The sequence below is a fragment of the Lampetra fluviatilis genome, chromosome 30 (genome assembly GCF_964198595.1).
Source record: "Lampetra fluviatilis chromosome 30, kcLamFluv1.1, whole genome shotgun sequence".
Lineage (NCBI taxonomy): Eukaryota > Metazoa > Chordata > Hyperoartia > Petromyzontiformes > Petromyzontidae > Lampetra > Lampetra fluviatilis.
This window is the reverse complement of record NC_136304.1, coordinates 7,426,835-7,443,910: the sequence shown is the minus strand read 5'-3', so window position 1 is coordinate 7,443,910 and position 17,076 is coordinate 7,426,835. Positions and strand designations below refer to the sequence as shown.

General features: G+C 56.5%; 1 protein-coding gene across 1 annotated transcript in view; it reads left to right on the top strand.

Moving 5' to 3' along the window:
* Window positions 1-2,451: 2,451 nt before the first annotated feature.
* LOC144943215 (sodium/calcium exchanger 1-like) overlaps window positions 2,452-17,076 on the top strand; it is a 101,665-nt gene continuing 87,040 nt past the window's right edge. Inside the window, exons 1-2 of the mRNA XM_078870505.1 lie at window positions 2,452-2,924; window positions 10,393-12,287. Coding sequence (XP_078726631.1) covers window positions 10,468-12,287 — 1,820 coding nt within the window. The 5' untranslated portion in view covers window positions 2,452-2,924; window positions 10,393-10,467. The remainder of the gene's footprint in view (window positions 2,925-10,392; window positions 12,288-17,076) is intronic.

Here is a 17,076-nt window from a genome sequence, read left to right as displayed (position 1 = left end):
GGTTGTGGTAGGAGCCAGGGAAGGTTGTGGTAGGAGCCAGGGAAGGTTGTGGTAGGAGCCAGGGAAGGTTGTGGTAGGAGCTGGGGAAGGTTGTGGTAGGAGCCAGGGAAGGTTGTGGTAGGAGCTGGGGAAGGTTGTGGTAGGAGCCGGGGGAGGTTGTGGAAGGAGCCAGGGAAGGTTGTGGTAGGAGCCAGGGAAGGTTGTGGTAGGAGCCAGGGATGGTTGTGGTAGGAGCCGGGGAAGGTTGTGGCAGGAGCCGGGGAAGGTTGTGGCAGCAGCCGGAGAAGGTTGTGGAAGGAGCCAGGGAAGGTTGTGGTAGGAGCCAGGGAAGGTTGTGGTAGGAGCCAGGGATGGTTGTGGTAGGAGCCGGGGAAGGTTGTGGTAGGAGCCGGGGAAGGTTGTGGCAGGAGCCGGGGAAGGTTGTGGTAGGAGCCGGGGAAGGTTGTGGTAGGAGCCGGGGAAGGTTGTGGAAGGAGCCAGGGAAGGTTGTGGTAGGAGCTGGGGAAGGTTGTGGTAGGAGCTGGGGAAGGTTGTGGTAGGAGCTGGGGAAGGTTGTGGTAGGAGCCAATGAAGGTTGTGGTAAGAGCTGGGGAAGGTTGTGGTAGGAGCCACGGATGGTTGTGGTAGGAGCCGGGGAAGGTTGTGGTTGAAGCCAGGGAAGGTTGTGGTAGGAGCTGGGGAAGGTTGTGGTTGGAGCTGGGGGAGGTTGTGGTAGGAGCTGGGGAAGGTTGTGGAAGGAGCCAGGGAAGGTTGTGGTAGGAGCTGGGGGAGGTTGTGGTAGGAGCTGGGGAAGATTGTGGAAGGAGCCAGGGTAGGTTATAGAAGGAGCCGGGGGAGATCCGTGGGGTGACTGTGAACACGGTGTGCTGGGGGGTTTGGGTTGGGGGGGGTAATGGGGGGGGGTGATGGGGGGGCTAGAAGGGGGGGGCACTATCCCGCACCCCGCGCCCAGACCAGCCCGCTCAGGTTCCACGTGGCGGGCAGGTCTCTAATTGGCAGAGCTGAATGTAAATATTTTGGAGGCCACGGACCCGGGCCGCCTCGGCCCCTCACTACGCCAGGGATATTTTAATCGCATTCAATTGTAGCAAGTGACGTTTGTTTTTTTGCAATTCTCTGTCGAGTACGTCACCTTTGCCCCAACGCAATTCATATACGCCTAGCTAATTATGTCATTGTTTGCATAATGTGTTTATGTTCTCGTATTAATTCAAGGTCTCATTTGTAAAGGCGGCTTCTTCTCGTTGTGGGCCTGATTCTAAGGACTACCCACGCGACTACCGACTCACCTATCTACCTACTACAGTCGCTACCCACCCGCTTATCCACATACCGACTCACATACCCACCCACCTACCTACCCACCCACCTATCTGCCTACCCACCCACTCTCCACCCCACAATATGCCCAACCATCTACCTATTCATCTCCCTACCGACCCACTCACCTACCTGTCAATAATCACTCATCCAATTACCAATCTACCCACACACCTGCCTGCATGTGTGCCTATCTATGAATCGCCTATCTGCTTACTCCCCCAGCTAACACCAACAATCTGATTCGTGTGCAGGAGCAAGATGGATTGTTGCATCGCTGACCCGTGCCAGATGGTGATGGCTTGGGTCGGCCTTCATCCAGCAGTCGATAGACCATGGCTGCTGCTGACGAGAGAATCGGAACACTTCGATTCACGTCGCGCACCTCCTCGCAGCATCGCCTCTCCTCTCGCTCCAAACCGGAGGTGCAGTCGAGCCAACATTCAGTGCGATTATGACAATGCGCTATAACAATGCGATAAAACCATACGACTAATGCAATGTAATCATCAATAATGCAGAGGCCCAATCAATCCACTGCAAGGGGGAAGCAGGCCTCCCCACCCCAGCTCGGCTATGTGGGGTTGTTTAGCCATACTTGATCACGCTGGTCAATTGTCTTGGAATTGCACGGAAAGCGGATTTTTTTTGTTTCAAGAAGGCACTGCATTATTATATTTGGCAAATTTGCTTTGTTTGATCAGCGTGTTTGGAGATGGGCGGCAACCCAATCGCTCTATTGCCATCTCCTGGCCACTTGGCAGCCCTGCCGGGCTGAGAGTTCCACAAATCTCGAAGTGATCCGACAACCCTTACTTCCAACGAGCTGGCTTACCGCAATAAGCCTCAGGCACCCGTGCATCGGGATAGTATGACTCCCCGTACGGAGGAAGGGAGAGGGGAAATGAGAGAGGGTGGGATGTAGAGAGGGTGGGACGCATGGATGAAGGGCGGCAGGGAGGGAGGGAGGCATGGAGGTAGGGAGGGAGGGAAGAGGGGAGGGATCGGGTGCAGGGGAGATGCGGGGAGAGGGATAGGGGAGGGGGAGCGCAGGGGCGGGAATAGGATAGGGTTAGGGTGCTGGTGAAGTAGGAGGGGGGAGGTGAGGCAGTGGTGGTGGTGGGGGGGGGGCGGTCCGCATCTCCATCATCTACTCCGGCTCGCCTCCGCGGCTCCATCTCCCGAGCAGAATTCGCGACGCCGGGCGGGGCGCAGTGGATCGGGTGGAATCTGAGAGCGCGGAGCGGAGCGCGGGTGGTGGAAGCGGCGAGTTGCGAGCTCTCGGATTGAATCGCCGGCGGCGGTGGCGGCGATGGCCAACGAGCTCACAGCGGAGCCGCCAGGCTCATAGAATAATGCAGCACGACCGCGCCTGATCCGTGCGCGACCCACCCACCCCACCTACTCCCCTCGGCTGGCTCTGTCCGGGCTCCTCCGCATAACCGACCGCCACGTACCCGGGGTCGGCTCGCTCCTCGCATCGCCTGCCTCTCCTCCTTCTTCCTCGTTTGTCTCGCCGTGTCATCGTCTACCTCTCCTTTGCGGACCCTTTTCTGCTCGCCAGCATCGCCCATCCGGTGGCTGCCAGGACTCGGCTCAAAGAGGTAAAAGGGAATCGCCGCGGCTCTTGCACGTCGCCGGTGGGCTCGCTGCTGTATTAATAGGAGCTCGCATATTTTGCGCATCGAGCGAGCCGGTCGCGTGCGGGCGCGCTTATCGGCAGGAACTTCGCGGCGTCCGTGGGTGGGTGGGTGGGTCGGGGTGAGATGTGGGGGCAGCGTTGGTTGCTGATCAGAGCTGTTGATGAGGCTGCCTCAACAGACCCCAGGCGATGCAGCGCGCTGAGATCTCGAAGCCAAAGCGCTCATTGGAAGCGATTAGCCAAGGATGCCAGTGCGGCAGGGCACTCCTGATAAAGAGTCTTGAGGCTCGGCGAGGCTCTTCGTGGGCGAATTATTATTTATTAGGAAGCGCCCGAACGCAATCGCACATCTTGACTCCACGGCTCACTCTCTCCCTTTGAGGTCTGCAATAGACTCCCCCCCCCATTCTCTCTCTCGGTGCTTGGTTTGAAATGGCAGCACAGCTAATGAGTTCTTAAATCAATCTGTGCGGACTGTACATTGGAGCGCTGTACCCTTCGATGGGCGGTGTGGGGGTTTCTCCGGATGCGAAGCGGTTGCTGCGATGCATGTCGACAGAGCAAGGGAGAGCTATGTGGTAATTAGACAAAAGTCCCCCGTATAGACTACACAGGCTGTTGGGACAAGTACGGTTAGCGAGCGCCTATACTTGGCACGAGATGGTGGTGTGCGCAACTCCACGTCCAGCCGCCTTCGTCTCCCCGGTGCCGCTGTTTGCACTCCAAACCAGGACCTAATTTCAGGCTGAGTCTACCTAGGGGAGGGTGGGAGGGGGCTTTGGACGAGAGACTTGCGCGCAGGGCGGGCAATGAGGGCGAGGGGAGTTCCAGACAAGGGGCGCAACAACAGAGACGGGAGCAGAGGGAGCGACCCACCGCCCCTACGCCGACTAAGCCGAGGCTGTGGTCGATCTGCGTGGGAGGCAGGGTACAGTATTGTCCTTGCCACACTCAAACTGCCTTGGTACGAAATGACGAAGCGACTTTGTGTAGCAGAGGTGGATCTATGAACTTCCCACGGTGGGGAGGGGGCGGGGGAGCGGAAGAAGGAGGGGGGGGGGCGAGGAGAGGGGTTTCGAAATGATATATTTTTTTTTTTAAATCATGCAATGTCTTGGTGTGGAGAGATGATGCTGAGGTGTGTTGTGATGGGGTGCTCGCGTCAATGATCACTATTCTGGCTCACGACTCGATTGATGGTGATTGCATCACGATGAACGTAGCGGCCAATTGTGTCTGCCGCGGTGGAGGGGATCGCGAACACCCATTGCGTGCAGCAAGCGCATGCACGACGGACCGCCCGTTTTGCTCATCCGCTCCTGGACGAAGAGCCTCCCTGCGCCGTGCGGGTTGTGCCTGGGGGTTATTTGACCATACTTCACCACGCTGGTCGGTGCGGGTTGGCGTAGCGCGGGGGTGGGGGGGAGCATCGACGGGACAGCATAGTACAGTCCAACATTGGCTATCGCTACAACATATACAAATGTTTGAATAAGATAAATCGATCGCTGTTCGTGCGATTTGATACGTGGATTGCATTTGCTTACTGATATGGATCGAGGACTTGGGAGCTGGTGAGGCTGTGTATGGGGATCTGTGGTTCCAGCCACTCCGGTTTTATGAATTGATCCGACTCAACAGCGGGGCATCCCCCCGGCCCCCACCCCCAATTCCCTCCCTCCTCCCCACCTCCCACAGACCCCTATGGCGATCGCGTTTGTCTCTTAAATCACGGAAATCAGATACAAGCAGATCGAAGCGCCGATAAATACACACGTGCGGTGTGTAAACATCAGTGTGCCAACACCCGCTGTACTAACACGCTGCTAATGCACCACCACCCAATGTGCCAACACTCGGTGCACAAACACACAGGCGGTGTTACCAAAAACCAAGCTTGTCTTCTCGCAAGTGCTGTTTGCGAGCGCCTATTAGCGCTCGCGAACGGTGTACGCGTGACCCCTTCCAGCCACAGGAGGCCGCTACATTCACCACGATTTTGAAAGAAGAACAGATGCTTGAATTGATTCCACGACACTTATTGCGTCTGAGTGAAGTGATTTATTCCACCAATATCAATGAGATCTTGCCTTGTGCTGGCCCCATAATTTCGATGGACTGCCCTTGCAAATAACGTTTGTTAATCCGGTAGAAGGTCAAAACCGGTCCAGGGTTTATTCGCTTAAACGAATGCTGTCTGATAACATTGGTCTGGAAAGACGATATGCTGATGGACTAAAACACGTGTTTCCCACGGACACAAGGAACAGATTGCTTCTACACAACCAGCATCCCACTAAACACGGTTCGTAGTGCCAACGTTGGTCCAACGGTGCCATTACAGCGCTCCAGTTATTCAACTTTCAAGTTCATTTTGTTTAACTGGGACGAGAACTCAAGAGACCAGGATAGAGTCTCATTTGCAAGAGTGACCCGGGGCATCAGTCCACCAGCAGGGGGCGATGATTGCTGCTGCTGGTGCTGTGTGATCCGAATTGAGCGATTTGCGGTGTAATTTTCTAATTTGACACATTTGGATCCTGACGTCAGCACACAGTGGCAGCACTCTTGCGAATGACGTCAGGGGCTCTTTAAGGTCCACTGCGGAGCAGGCGACGCGTGGATGGCAATGGTCGCGGTTATCACACGGCACGCACACGTGCATGCATTTACTTCCCCAAACACATAATATAAATACTGTATATGGGGCCGTCCATAAATGACGTCAGGCATCTAGGGGGGGGGGGTCAGACATTTGTGACGAGGGGGGGGGAAGAAATGTGACGTCACATCAAAATGCGCAACTTTAAATAAATATAGACAACACGTTCTACTTAATTAAATATACTTTTAAATACATGTTTTCTCCTACAACATCAGAGTGCAGCGCCACATTAAATACGCACTACAATGACAATAGTTTAAAGCGATTTGAAGCATGTTTTATTTTTGGGGGGGTGGGGGGCAGAGCTTTGTAACGTCATATTTGAGGGGGGGTCTGACTTTTTGTGACGCCGTGTGACGAAGGGGGGGGGGGGGTCAAAAATCGTCAAAAATCGCGTGACGTCATTTATGGACGGCCTCTATGTTCCAAAAAACCCCAGTGGGCTCGGTAAATAAATAAACAAACAGACGCGACGCTCTCCGTTGTGGGGTTCATCCCGCGCGGTGTTCGGCACGATGTCCGACGTTTTGCTCGTAACGCGCCGGGAGCTTCTTCAGCAACAACCGCAGCTCCGGTTAGCACGTTTGGCTAGGTACGGTGCGAAAGAAGCTCAACATACACATACAGACACAAAGATCCCCTGTAGAGCCTTAACAGAATGTCGGGGCAAGTGCTGTTAGCGAGCACCTATGAAGGCCGGAACGGTACACGAGGAGGTAAGGTGGCCAGCACCACGCCCGACCGCCTTTGTCTCCCCAGTGGCGATGTTTACACCGCACTAAATACTAATTTGAGGCTGAGTCGACCTAGGGGAGGCCCAGGACCCGTTCAGATAATCGTCACTGGTGTTGACCGTGAGCGGGAATCGAACTCGGGTCGCCGGGTTCGCGGTGCAGCGCGCTAACCACTACAGTACCGCTCCCCACTACACAGACACACACACACAGAAACACACAGAAAAACACACAGAAACACACACACACACAGACACACACAGAAGCACACACAGAGACACACACAGACACACACAAGTGAGCACAAAGGCGGCGGCGAGCTTAATCGATGCAGTTCCCGAGAGCTGTGGCACAGAGGCTCACGGCTCTCACGCGATATCTCCCGGGACGCTGCAGGGACGGGGCTGCCTTGGAGCAAGGATAATCGGCATAAGGCACTACCACTCGAGTACAAGATTATGCCTTCTCCATATTAATCTTACATTCTTTTGTAATTTATTCATATAACTCTATGAACTCCTTTGGGACAAAATAGGGCAAGATTAATGTGTTGTGGCTTACATAATTCCCGGAACAGCGTTCCAGACTATTCGGGCTAAAATTACGCCCAATGTAGCTCGACCGTGAAGACCCAGTAAACATGCAACGCTGGGCACGTGGTTGGGACCGTTGGGCCAATGTACCAACATCAGCACCAACGTTGCATGTTTACTGGGATTCTACATAGTTAAACACGTTGTGGAACTGTAGGTGCCACTGCATATGCTGCCGATGATGATGATGATGATGGGGGAGGCACGTGAGCATCCCAGATGGTAGAAGTGTTGTGTGGATCGCTTTCGCTGACTTTGCTGCTTTGGCAGAGCCATTATAGAGGTCGGTGCTGGGTAAGTGGTTTCATCTCGGATGCACTCACGGCGCAGTGCTGCCGAACCCGCGACTATGCGCGGCGTACATTGATTCTCTCACTGCCGCTCTTCACGATGCGAACAGCGCAACGGCTATAGTTGGGCTCATTAATTTTTCACGCGCGCCTCCGTATAACAGGTGCTCAGCTACGGGGCACGCGCACACCGCTCTGCTGCCTGCCCCCTAGACCGACCACACGAGCCCGGGCACTAGCCCTGGAAAAGGGGAGACCCCCCCTCCCACCCCCTGCCCCGACTCCCACCCCCCCACCCCCATCACGGTCACCACCAGGAGAAGCAGAAATCGCTGGGGTCTGCGTACCTTTGACGGCCAAACCCCGATTCATACATTCCATCGTGCGCTTGCTTACTCTAGCAGGCACGCACGCAGCACGCAAAGACAAAGGTCCCCCAAACGGCGGCGGGATTTAAAAAAAGAAAAACATAACGGGCAGGAACCCGAGTCAAATAGGTGTCCGGTAAAACTCAATCTGCGGTCACAACTACTGCGCCCGAGAGAAATTATGTCATAGAGTCTACGTGAGCACGCGTCTCATTCCGCTGTTAAGGCTACGCTCAGCTTGGTCAACGTATGGAAATTTTTATTTTTTGCCACTTGACCCAGAAAAAAACCCAAACCCACTGTGAAATGTTTTTTTATAGGGTTTCCTGAGTGGGCAACGCTGGCCAGAGTTTTTCGTTCGGACAGGCATCCCCCACCCCACCCAGCTGTATGCAACATTTCAGAAGGGTTCTGACGACTTTTCTGTGTGTGCCTCGTGGAAATAACGCACCTGTTACAATGCACGCCTCTCAACGTAATTGTCTTAATGCGATTAGGGCCCCGTGATTTATGAGTCTCCTTATTTAAGCAATTCAGTGTCCAATTACGCTGCCCTCGCCTTCCCTATGGCCCTCCCCCGTCGCTCCCTCTCTGCCGTCAAGTTGCGTTTGTCCGCATTGTGCGTGGGTTTTTTTTGCGTACACAATCTCACGATTGAGTTCTAAATGAGTTACGTGGGTTTTTCTTTTTTCCTCTGCCCCCGTTGTTGCCGACCTCGGGTCGGGCTGCGCCGCGTTTAGCAAAGACCCAGAGGCAGTCGAGAGCGAGAAAGGCTGCGTGGTGGGAAATCCGAGGCTTCGCGCGCCAGGGGAAGTGACCGTCGCAGGCAGGCAGGCACCGGGCCCACACTGACAGTCAGCATCGGCCAGATCCGCGTCCCCAGGAGCAGCTCCATACATTTATCAAAGTGCATTAAAAGACTCTCACGTCGATGAATTATGAAACGTGAGCCGAACTCTTGAACGGCGGCCACGTATCTCACTCGCTCGCTCGCTCCGTTCCGCACGCCCCCATGGCCTTTTACTCCTCGCACTCTCCCCTCCGACCTCATTTCATCCCTCAGATAATTCCTGCTCCCGCCCACGCGCTCACCATCAGGCCCGTCTCCCCACAACGCGACGGCGGGGGTGTGGGAAGATGGTAGGGGCGGAGGGAGTGCAGCTAAGGGTCGCCCATGAATCCAATATTAATTTAGGGAGCACAGTCAATGGCTTGACCCCACCCCCCCCCAAGTCCAAATAGAATGGCTTTCCCTCCATGGGGATAGAGTAGCCCCATATCCCCTTTGTTTCCCCTCAGAAGAGCATTATGCCACCGGCAAAAAAATTAAATAATCGCCCGGCCAGTGAGTTCATGAATCAATTACAAATCAAGGCTGAACGGGGTCATAGGCACGCGACCGCATCGCCTCTGCCTCTCTCGCGCTGCTGCTGGGTTAGGCGTGGGTGAATGTCATTACCCAGGTGTGACTTTAAATTGGGTTACGATCGAATCACCCTGAACGCGTCCGATCTCGTCGGATTCTCGGAGGCTGAGCGAGGGTTTGAGCCCTACTTCGTGTTTGGATGGGTGACCACATGGGGCTTTGGCCGGGTGCCGCAGGCGTGGGGCTGCGAGGGTGTGGCCAGGAGGTGGCAGTGTTGAGTGCCCACCCCCCTCGTATGAGTGGGGGGTTTTCTCCGGATACGACGGTTGCCTGTCACATGCCAAACTGTCATTAATGGAATGTAGTTGGTGATACTGCTGCGCTGGCAGGGGCCCACAAGCACAAACGACAACAACAACTCAAAACATTCGGCAATAACACCGTGGGCCTTAAAAATAGTGAAGAGGACATACTCGGCGACGTTTTGGGCAATGGGACCTCTTTCTTCACAGAACATGGAGAGGCACAATATCCCAGTGTGGCAGGACCCTGCTGAAGAAGGAGGGCCCTCCTTCATTGACGTGAAAGTGCCAGGGCTAGCGAGATGTTAACTCCCTGCCTCGTATGCTGGAGGACATGGGTTCGATCCCGACCTTGACACCTGTATATTTGGCGTTTGCGTGTCTCTCTCCCAGTGGTCACGTGGATTTTTCTCCGGGTTGTCCGGTTTTTCCCTCCACATTTAGAAACATGCGTTTAGAGTTTTTGTCTGCTGTACATTTCCACACGATAAGCCACTTCGTTGATCTATCATTTGTGACCAGGTAGGTTCTGAAAAATATTTTTTATAGCTCAGTTGGCCTTACCTGGTAAAATAAGAAATTGTTTAATAGTTTTAGTTTAAGGAGACTAATCGAGGCTTTCCTGGGTAAATAATTGAAAAAAAAACAATCCTCACCACGAGGCAGATCAGCATCGTGACGACGCGGCTGAAACATTTCCCGGGTTATTTACCTTATCGGCGGAAAATGGAAATGTCAACGTTTGAGCCAAAGAGCCAAATTTAGAAGGGACATTCGCCAGCTCGTGGGTCGTGCTCTGGTGCTTAACGTCAGCCGGAACGGTTCGGAACACCACTCTGGCAATTATTCGAGCTCCCAGCCACATCCACCTCGCCTTAATTAGTCCTAACGACATTTACTTCGTCTTGATGTGATTACGTGAACACAAGGCACAATAATACAGGATTGCTATGGTTAGGCGTAGCTCGTATCCGAGCGATAGTGCATTACTCTGATAATCCCTACTCCGAGGCAGCCTAGCAATGTTGTGGAAAGTATCGAGAGTGAGGAATGAATCTCTGACTGCCCACAGTCCCTCATTAACGGGCACGTGTCCGGCGTGTGTCTACCAGGCCTCGGGATCTCAAGGCGTCCCTTCGCCGTGGGCGTGCGCCCTCCGCCCCCCCCCCCCCCCCCGAGGATCCACGATGGGCGTCTGGCAGCTGCCCCTGCTGCGCTGCCCGTGGCTGCCCCTCGCGGTGGCGGCCGCGGTGCTGCTGGTGCAGGGCGCCAGCGCCGAGGTCGACGCGTCGACCGGGGGGAACAAGTCGAGGGTGTGCAACGGCACAATGGAATGCAGGAAGGGCCTGCTGCTGCCCGTGTGGTTGCCCAGCAATCCGTCGACCGGTGACAAGATCGCGAGGGCGGTGGTATACTTCGTCGGGATGATCTACATGTTCCTGGGCGTGTCCATCATCGCCGACCGCTTCATGTCGTCCATCGAGGTGATCACGTCGCAGGAGAAGGAGATCACCATCAAGAAGCCGAGTGGCGAGACCATCACCACGACGGTGCGCATCTGGAACGAGACGGTGTCGAACCTGACCCTCATGGCGCTGGGCTCGTCGGCGCCTGAGATCCTGCTTTCCGTCATCGAGGTGTGCGGGCACCAGTTCAAGGCGGGCGAACTGGGGCCCAGCACCATCGTGGGCAGCGCGGCCTTCAACATGTTCGTCATCATCGCCATCTGCGTGTACGTGGTGCCTGACGGCGAGACGCGCAAGATCAAGCACCTGCGCGTGTTCTTCGTGACGGCCACGTGGAGCATCTTCGCGTACATCTGGCTCTACCTGATCCTGGCCGTGATCACTCCGGGCATCGTGGACATCTGGGAGGGCCTCGTCACGCTCATGTTCTTCCCGATCTGCGTGGTGTTCGCCTGGGTGGCTGACCGGCGGCTGCTCTTCTACAAGTACATGTACAAGAAGTATCGCAACAAGCGCGGCCTCATCATCGAGTCGGAGGGCGACCGCGTCAAGAGCTCCATCGAGATGGACGGCAAGATCCTGAACTCGCACGGCGACGTGGCGGCCATCGACAGCTCGCTGTCGGCGCTGGACGAGCGCGACGTGGAGGAGAGCCGCAAGGAGATGATCCAGATCCTCAAGGAGCTGAAGCGCAAGCACCCGGACAAGGACCTGGAGCACCTGACGGAGATGGCCAACTACCAGCTGCTGAGCCAGCAGCAGAAGAGCCGCGCCTTCTACCGCATCCAGGCGACGCGCATGATGACGGGCGCCGGAAACATCCTGAAGAAGCACGCGGCCGACCAGGCGCGCAAGGCGGCGAGCGTGCAGGAGGTGCGCATCGACGCGGGCGACGGCGCGGGCGGCGGCGGCGACCTGCGCTGCCGCGTCTACTTCGAGCCGAGCTCCTACAAGTGCCTGGAGAACTGCGGCACGTGCGCGGTGACCGTGCAGCGCAGGGGCGGGGACCCGAGCGCGACGCTCTACGTGGACTACCGCACCGAGGACGGCTCGGCCAACGCGGGCTCCGACTACGAGTTCCAGGAGGGCACGGTGGTGTTCAAGCCGGGCGAGATGGAGAAGGACATCGCCATCGGCATCATCGACGACGACATCTTCGAGGAGGACGAGCACTTCTACGTGCGACTGAGCAACGTGCGCACTGCCAGCGAGGACGGCGGTGCCGGCGTCGGAGGCGCCAGCGGCGGTGGAAAGTTCGAGGCCAACCACAACAATGCGGTGCCCAGGGCATTGCTGTCCGAGCCGTCGGTTGCCACCGTGATCATCCTGGACGACGACCACGCCGGCGTGTTCCTCTTCGAGGAGGCGGTGACGCACGTGAGCGAGAGCGTGGGCATCATGGAGGTGCGGGTGGCGCGCAGCTCGGGCTCGCGCGGCACCGTCGTGGTGCCATTCCGCACCATCGAGGGCCTGGCCAAGGGCGGCGGGGAGGACTACGAGGACGCGATCGGGGAGCTGCTGTTCCAGAACGACGAGATCACGTAGGTGACAGAACACACGCACCCCTTCCGCTGCGCCTCGCCGTCACGCACGTGCGCACGCCCGCGTGCCACCGTTCCGTGCGGAGGCGGCGGCGTCGTCATCGGTGGCGTAGCTGCCGAGCAGTGCAGGTGGCGCAACCAGGACCGCCCGGAGGTTCTGGAGCTCCTGGGCAGAAGGCCACGTGGGGCCCTGCCCGTTACGAGCGACAAAAATAGGCCCGGCGTGGGCGCCCTCTTTTGTGTGAGGCCGCCCTCTTTTGTGCGAGGCCCGGGGGAAATTGCCTGTTTTGTATGTGCCGCATTCTAGGCAGCCCTGGGTGTAACTGCACCAGGATCCACGGGGCGGAGGGGCCCAGGAGTTGAGTTATGAAGAGGGAGGGAAAGGTGGAGCCATTTAACCTCTCGCACCATGGCCCATACCATCCACACCCGCAATCATTGGCTGTCGTGTCGGAAGTTTTACTTCAGTGGCCAGTGTTTGCTGTGTTGTTGTTGGAGCTGGGTTTGTGTTAGAGTTGGGTTTTTCCACTCCTCTGGATTTGCTATTTTCCCGGATGTTTCTTTAAATGAAAACCTCGATCCCCCCCCCCTTCCCCCCGCGTAGTTCACATCTAATTTCATTCAACCAAAAGGTTTATAAAATGTAGTTCTACATCCGTAGGATTTTGTTCTGATCTGGTTGCACTGCCGGGAGCTACTCTGAGTGGGGGCATTACCATATGCAATTATTTAGGCGTCGTTTGTCGTAATTTAGAGCAGCGTAGCTCATCTCTTATTTATATTTATGCCGGTGTCGCACAAGGCCTGCTAGCGCTTCCATTAAGGTGTTTTAGAGCGGCAGGGCCGTTATTGCATTAGCGGAGAACAAACCTCGCTCTAAATCTCCGTGAGCGATGGAATAATTTTCACGAGACTTGCGCGGTGCAAAATGTCTGTCTCTCTCTCTCTCCCCACCCTGTACGTTCCGAGCGTGAGCGTTACATGCACCGTGTGTTTTTTCATCTTAGCGCACTCTCCCAGACCACCCCCACTCCCCTACCCCTCTGCCACCCTCCCACGCTTTGGTAATTTACCCCCAGCCCATTAATTACTCGGGACGTGCTGAGAGTGCAATGCGCGTGCCCGGAGGTTGGCTCCGTGGCCCCTCCATCGATTTTTTTTTTTGCGATGCGGAAATCGAGAGGGGACATGGCTGGTGATACATTACCCGTATTGACGGCTGGCGTGCACGGGGGTCCTGGGAGCCACGGTGTGAAGAGGACCTCGACCGCCCGCCCGTGCACGCCGCTCGCCCCCGTGTCCAGGCGAGGGCCGCGTGGAGCACACGGTGGCGGCGTTGTTGTTGTGTGCCGAGCACGCAGCGATCCCGTTTGCCTTCCGAACGTGGCTGCGGCACTGCAAGCGCGCGTTTGTTCGCCATGTGCGGGCGGGATGCCGGTCCTCGCGGGGGCGTTCGTCTTCATCTGGCCGTGGTGCGGATGGAGCGAGGAAAAGCGGCTGGGGTGCAGGGAGCGAGATGATGGACTGTGGCCATCGCAGGACCATGAGTGATGGGCAATGGTGTTGGAATGATGATGATGATGACGACGATGATATACATTGGGTGTCTATAGCCACACCTGCACATCTGTATGCTGCGTGAATATATCAGGGGATGCTCAGTGTTTGCGAGGTGATCTTTTCGCAGTTTGTACGAGCAGCAAATAGCGCTGTATTTGTTTTTACATTCGTTAAGGCGGTGCAGAGTGGGTGCGGTGAGTGCGGTGGGTGAGGTGGGTGCGGTGGGTTGTGGCCGAGCATGATGGCCCCGGTGGACACGGCAGGTTGGTGGACTCGATGGGTTTGGTGGTCACGGCGCAGTCGCCCTGTCAGCGCACATGGGCTGAGGCCGAGCGGCTTGAGGTGGAGCGGCATTGCGCGATCAGCGTGCCCCGTCCGCGTTTCACGCGCAACGTGAGTCCTTCTGCAAGCGGCGCTGATTCAACTCTTCAGATCGCCACGCGAGGGATTCCGCACTGCCGCCCCAAACAACGTACGGTGACTTCGCTAGCACGATCCGCAACTCCGAGTCGCCCTTGAACCTTAATCCGTTCGCGAAATTGCCCACGTTGCAAATCGTCTTCTTATGATTGAAAGATAATTCCATTATTCATCACATTCAACGGTGGCAACTGTAGCGGCGCCACCGCACGTGGGGTCCCCCTTTGCCAGGGACCAGCGGGGGAGGGGGGCGGGGGGGGACCGGTGGCAGAGCCCTGGTGAAGGCGGCCGCACGGCGATTGGTGGGGGGAAAAAAAAGCGACGAGGCCTGCGCACGCGCGTTGTTTCCCGGCTAAAACCACAAACAAAATTCTCTCCCAGCCATGAAAAAGGGCAAATCCCACTTCGGCAATGCCCCCTTGCAACAAAAACACCCACCATGGGCTCGTGGCATTCGCAGTTGACATTAAACACACAAACCGAGTCACGCACTACAGACCACTACGGGCACGTGGCAGCCTTCCATGACTAAAGGCCGCTCGCAGTGGAGAAGCGAAAGTGGGGGGAGGGGGCGGGGGGGGGTGCTCTAGAATCCGTGATGCGTTTGGCTCTCGTGCCGCCGGCGCCACCGTGAGTGTCTCCACAGGTCCCCCCCCCCCACCACGACCAAGTGCCCCGCGCTTCGCCGCGGGCTTCACGGTGCGAGTTCACGGTGATGCGTGGCGGCGTCACGCTCACTATTTGTTTTTTTTGTGGAATCTACAGCGGTCGTCCCGCCCCAACCCACCCAACCACCCTCCAGCCTGTAACAACATCAACGTGATCCCGCGGTGTTGTGATTCGGGCACACAAAGTGCACAGCCCTGCGGTGGCTAATTGTCACCGTTGGGCTAATTGCAGTTTGGGCACGGAACGATTGCTCCTGTGTGTGTGTGTGTGCGGAGGAGCGGGGTGGGTGGGTGGGCGCCGGGGTTCAGTGGCGTGCAGGTTGTGGGGGGAGGGGGGTGGTTGGGGGGGTGCCTTCACAAAGTGGGGGGACCTTACTTTAGGTCATGGACTGAGGTCACGCGGCGTCCGTTGGGGTCATGGGAGGACGGTGAACACCGTGCACGCATGTATATGCCGACATGCGTACACACATGGGGGGGGGGCCGAGGGGCCATGAGAGACGCTGCCCTCCCCTCCCCCGCCTCCTTCATCCACTCCTCCCGGCGGGCTCTGCTAAACACGTTATTATTTTATTTGCCAAACTTTCCGCTTATTTTTCTTTAAAATCCATGTTTGTATTCCAAACGCGCTATCGCCACCGTGTCACAACACCGATACATTTCCATCTGGAACTCTGCAGCGAGCAGTGCACCACACCGTGTCCACTTAGACAGCCGTGAAAGATGAGGTCACGGAACCTCTTCTGAAGTCGCATCAATTGACACATTCATCCACACTCTATGCCCTGGAAGGATTATCTGTCACGCCCGTCAAACTGAAAATGTATAAGAGATGGCAGTGAACGAAATTATGTGCACCACAACAGTTGGGTTTTTTTTATGTGTGTCCAGTCATTGGTAACCATCGACCAGATGAGACTCATCAACTCTCACCTGCCTGTTCATGCTCTCACCTTTTTCAGCATCCACCTATTTAGGCCTTACCTGTCCAGGCTTTCACTTGTACAGGCTCTGCACCTCTTGAGTTCTCGATCGAACAATGGGTCCAATTCGTAAAATATTCGTGCATTATAAATCGTGCCTATTATAATTATTATTCCAAAAACAACTTTCTGTACCACCACACCCTGGCCATATCACATGCTCCACCAGGTGACAGCTCCCAGCTCCACGCAGCGGAGCGGTACGACTGGATTGGGATTGGTTTCATTTGTAGGGTGCCGGTCGCAGCTCCCGGGAGGATCGCAGCAACTGGAGTCCACTCCTGTTTCTGCTGAACCCGGGAAATTCAATGTCCTGAGTGAACCCGCTCGGAATAGCCGCCCGTGCTGCCCGGGACACCACACACCTGCTGCAGCACTCACGAGCAGGGAATCCTGGGAAGCGAAAACACACGAGGGGATTACACCCAAAGGTTCGCACGGATAGATTCAAGGATTAGCTGCTGCACTGCCATTGTGTGGCGACCTCGCAGCCCCCAAGCCTACAACACCTGGTATGCATCGGTAGTCACCAATATGAGAGCTGACCAGGCTCTCCCCCTGCTTAGCTCCGGAGATCCAATGACATCGGCCACGTTTTTGAGTGACTCAGCAGTCGTTATTCATTGATTTATTCACGAGTGGCGACACCAATCGACGCGCGGCGTCGTCATTCCGCCAGCGACAAGTGTTGACGGAGGTCGTCGTCGCCAAACGTTGGTTTGCCAGGCCAGAGGTTTGCGGCCCTTTGGTGAAATCAACGGTTTTGCGCGGAACATCAATTGAGCGGCGTCTGGTCGCACACGTCCGTGCGCGTGTCCGCGCGAGTGTCCGCACGCCGCCAATCTTCGTGGCCAGAATTCCTCACCGCGGACAGAATTACCATCCAGCGCGGCGTCGTTACCGTGCACGAAATTCCATTGGTGACACGAGGTCGGGGGAGGGGGATGGGGGGCGGTGGGGGGGTATCGCTGCCGGGAGACCGGGACGGGTTGGTGGGGGGAGGGAACTCCCGGCGAGGGTTGTCACGGCGGAGCTCGCTGTGAGCGAGGCTCGAGACAGCTGTGCTGGGGGTGTGGTGGAACCCCCTTCGGCCGTCTCTCACCGCGCCTCCCGCCCGCCCCCCCCGCCCGGCAGTCCATCAAACTCGTTTGCATCTGA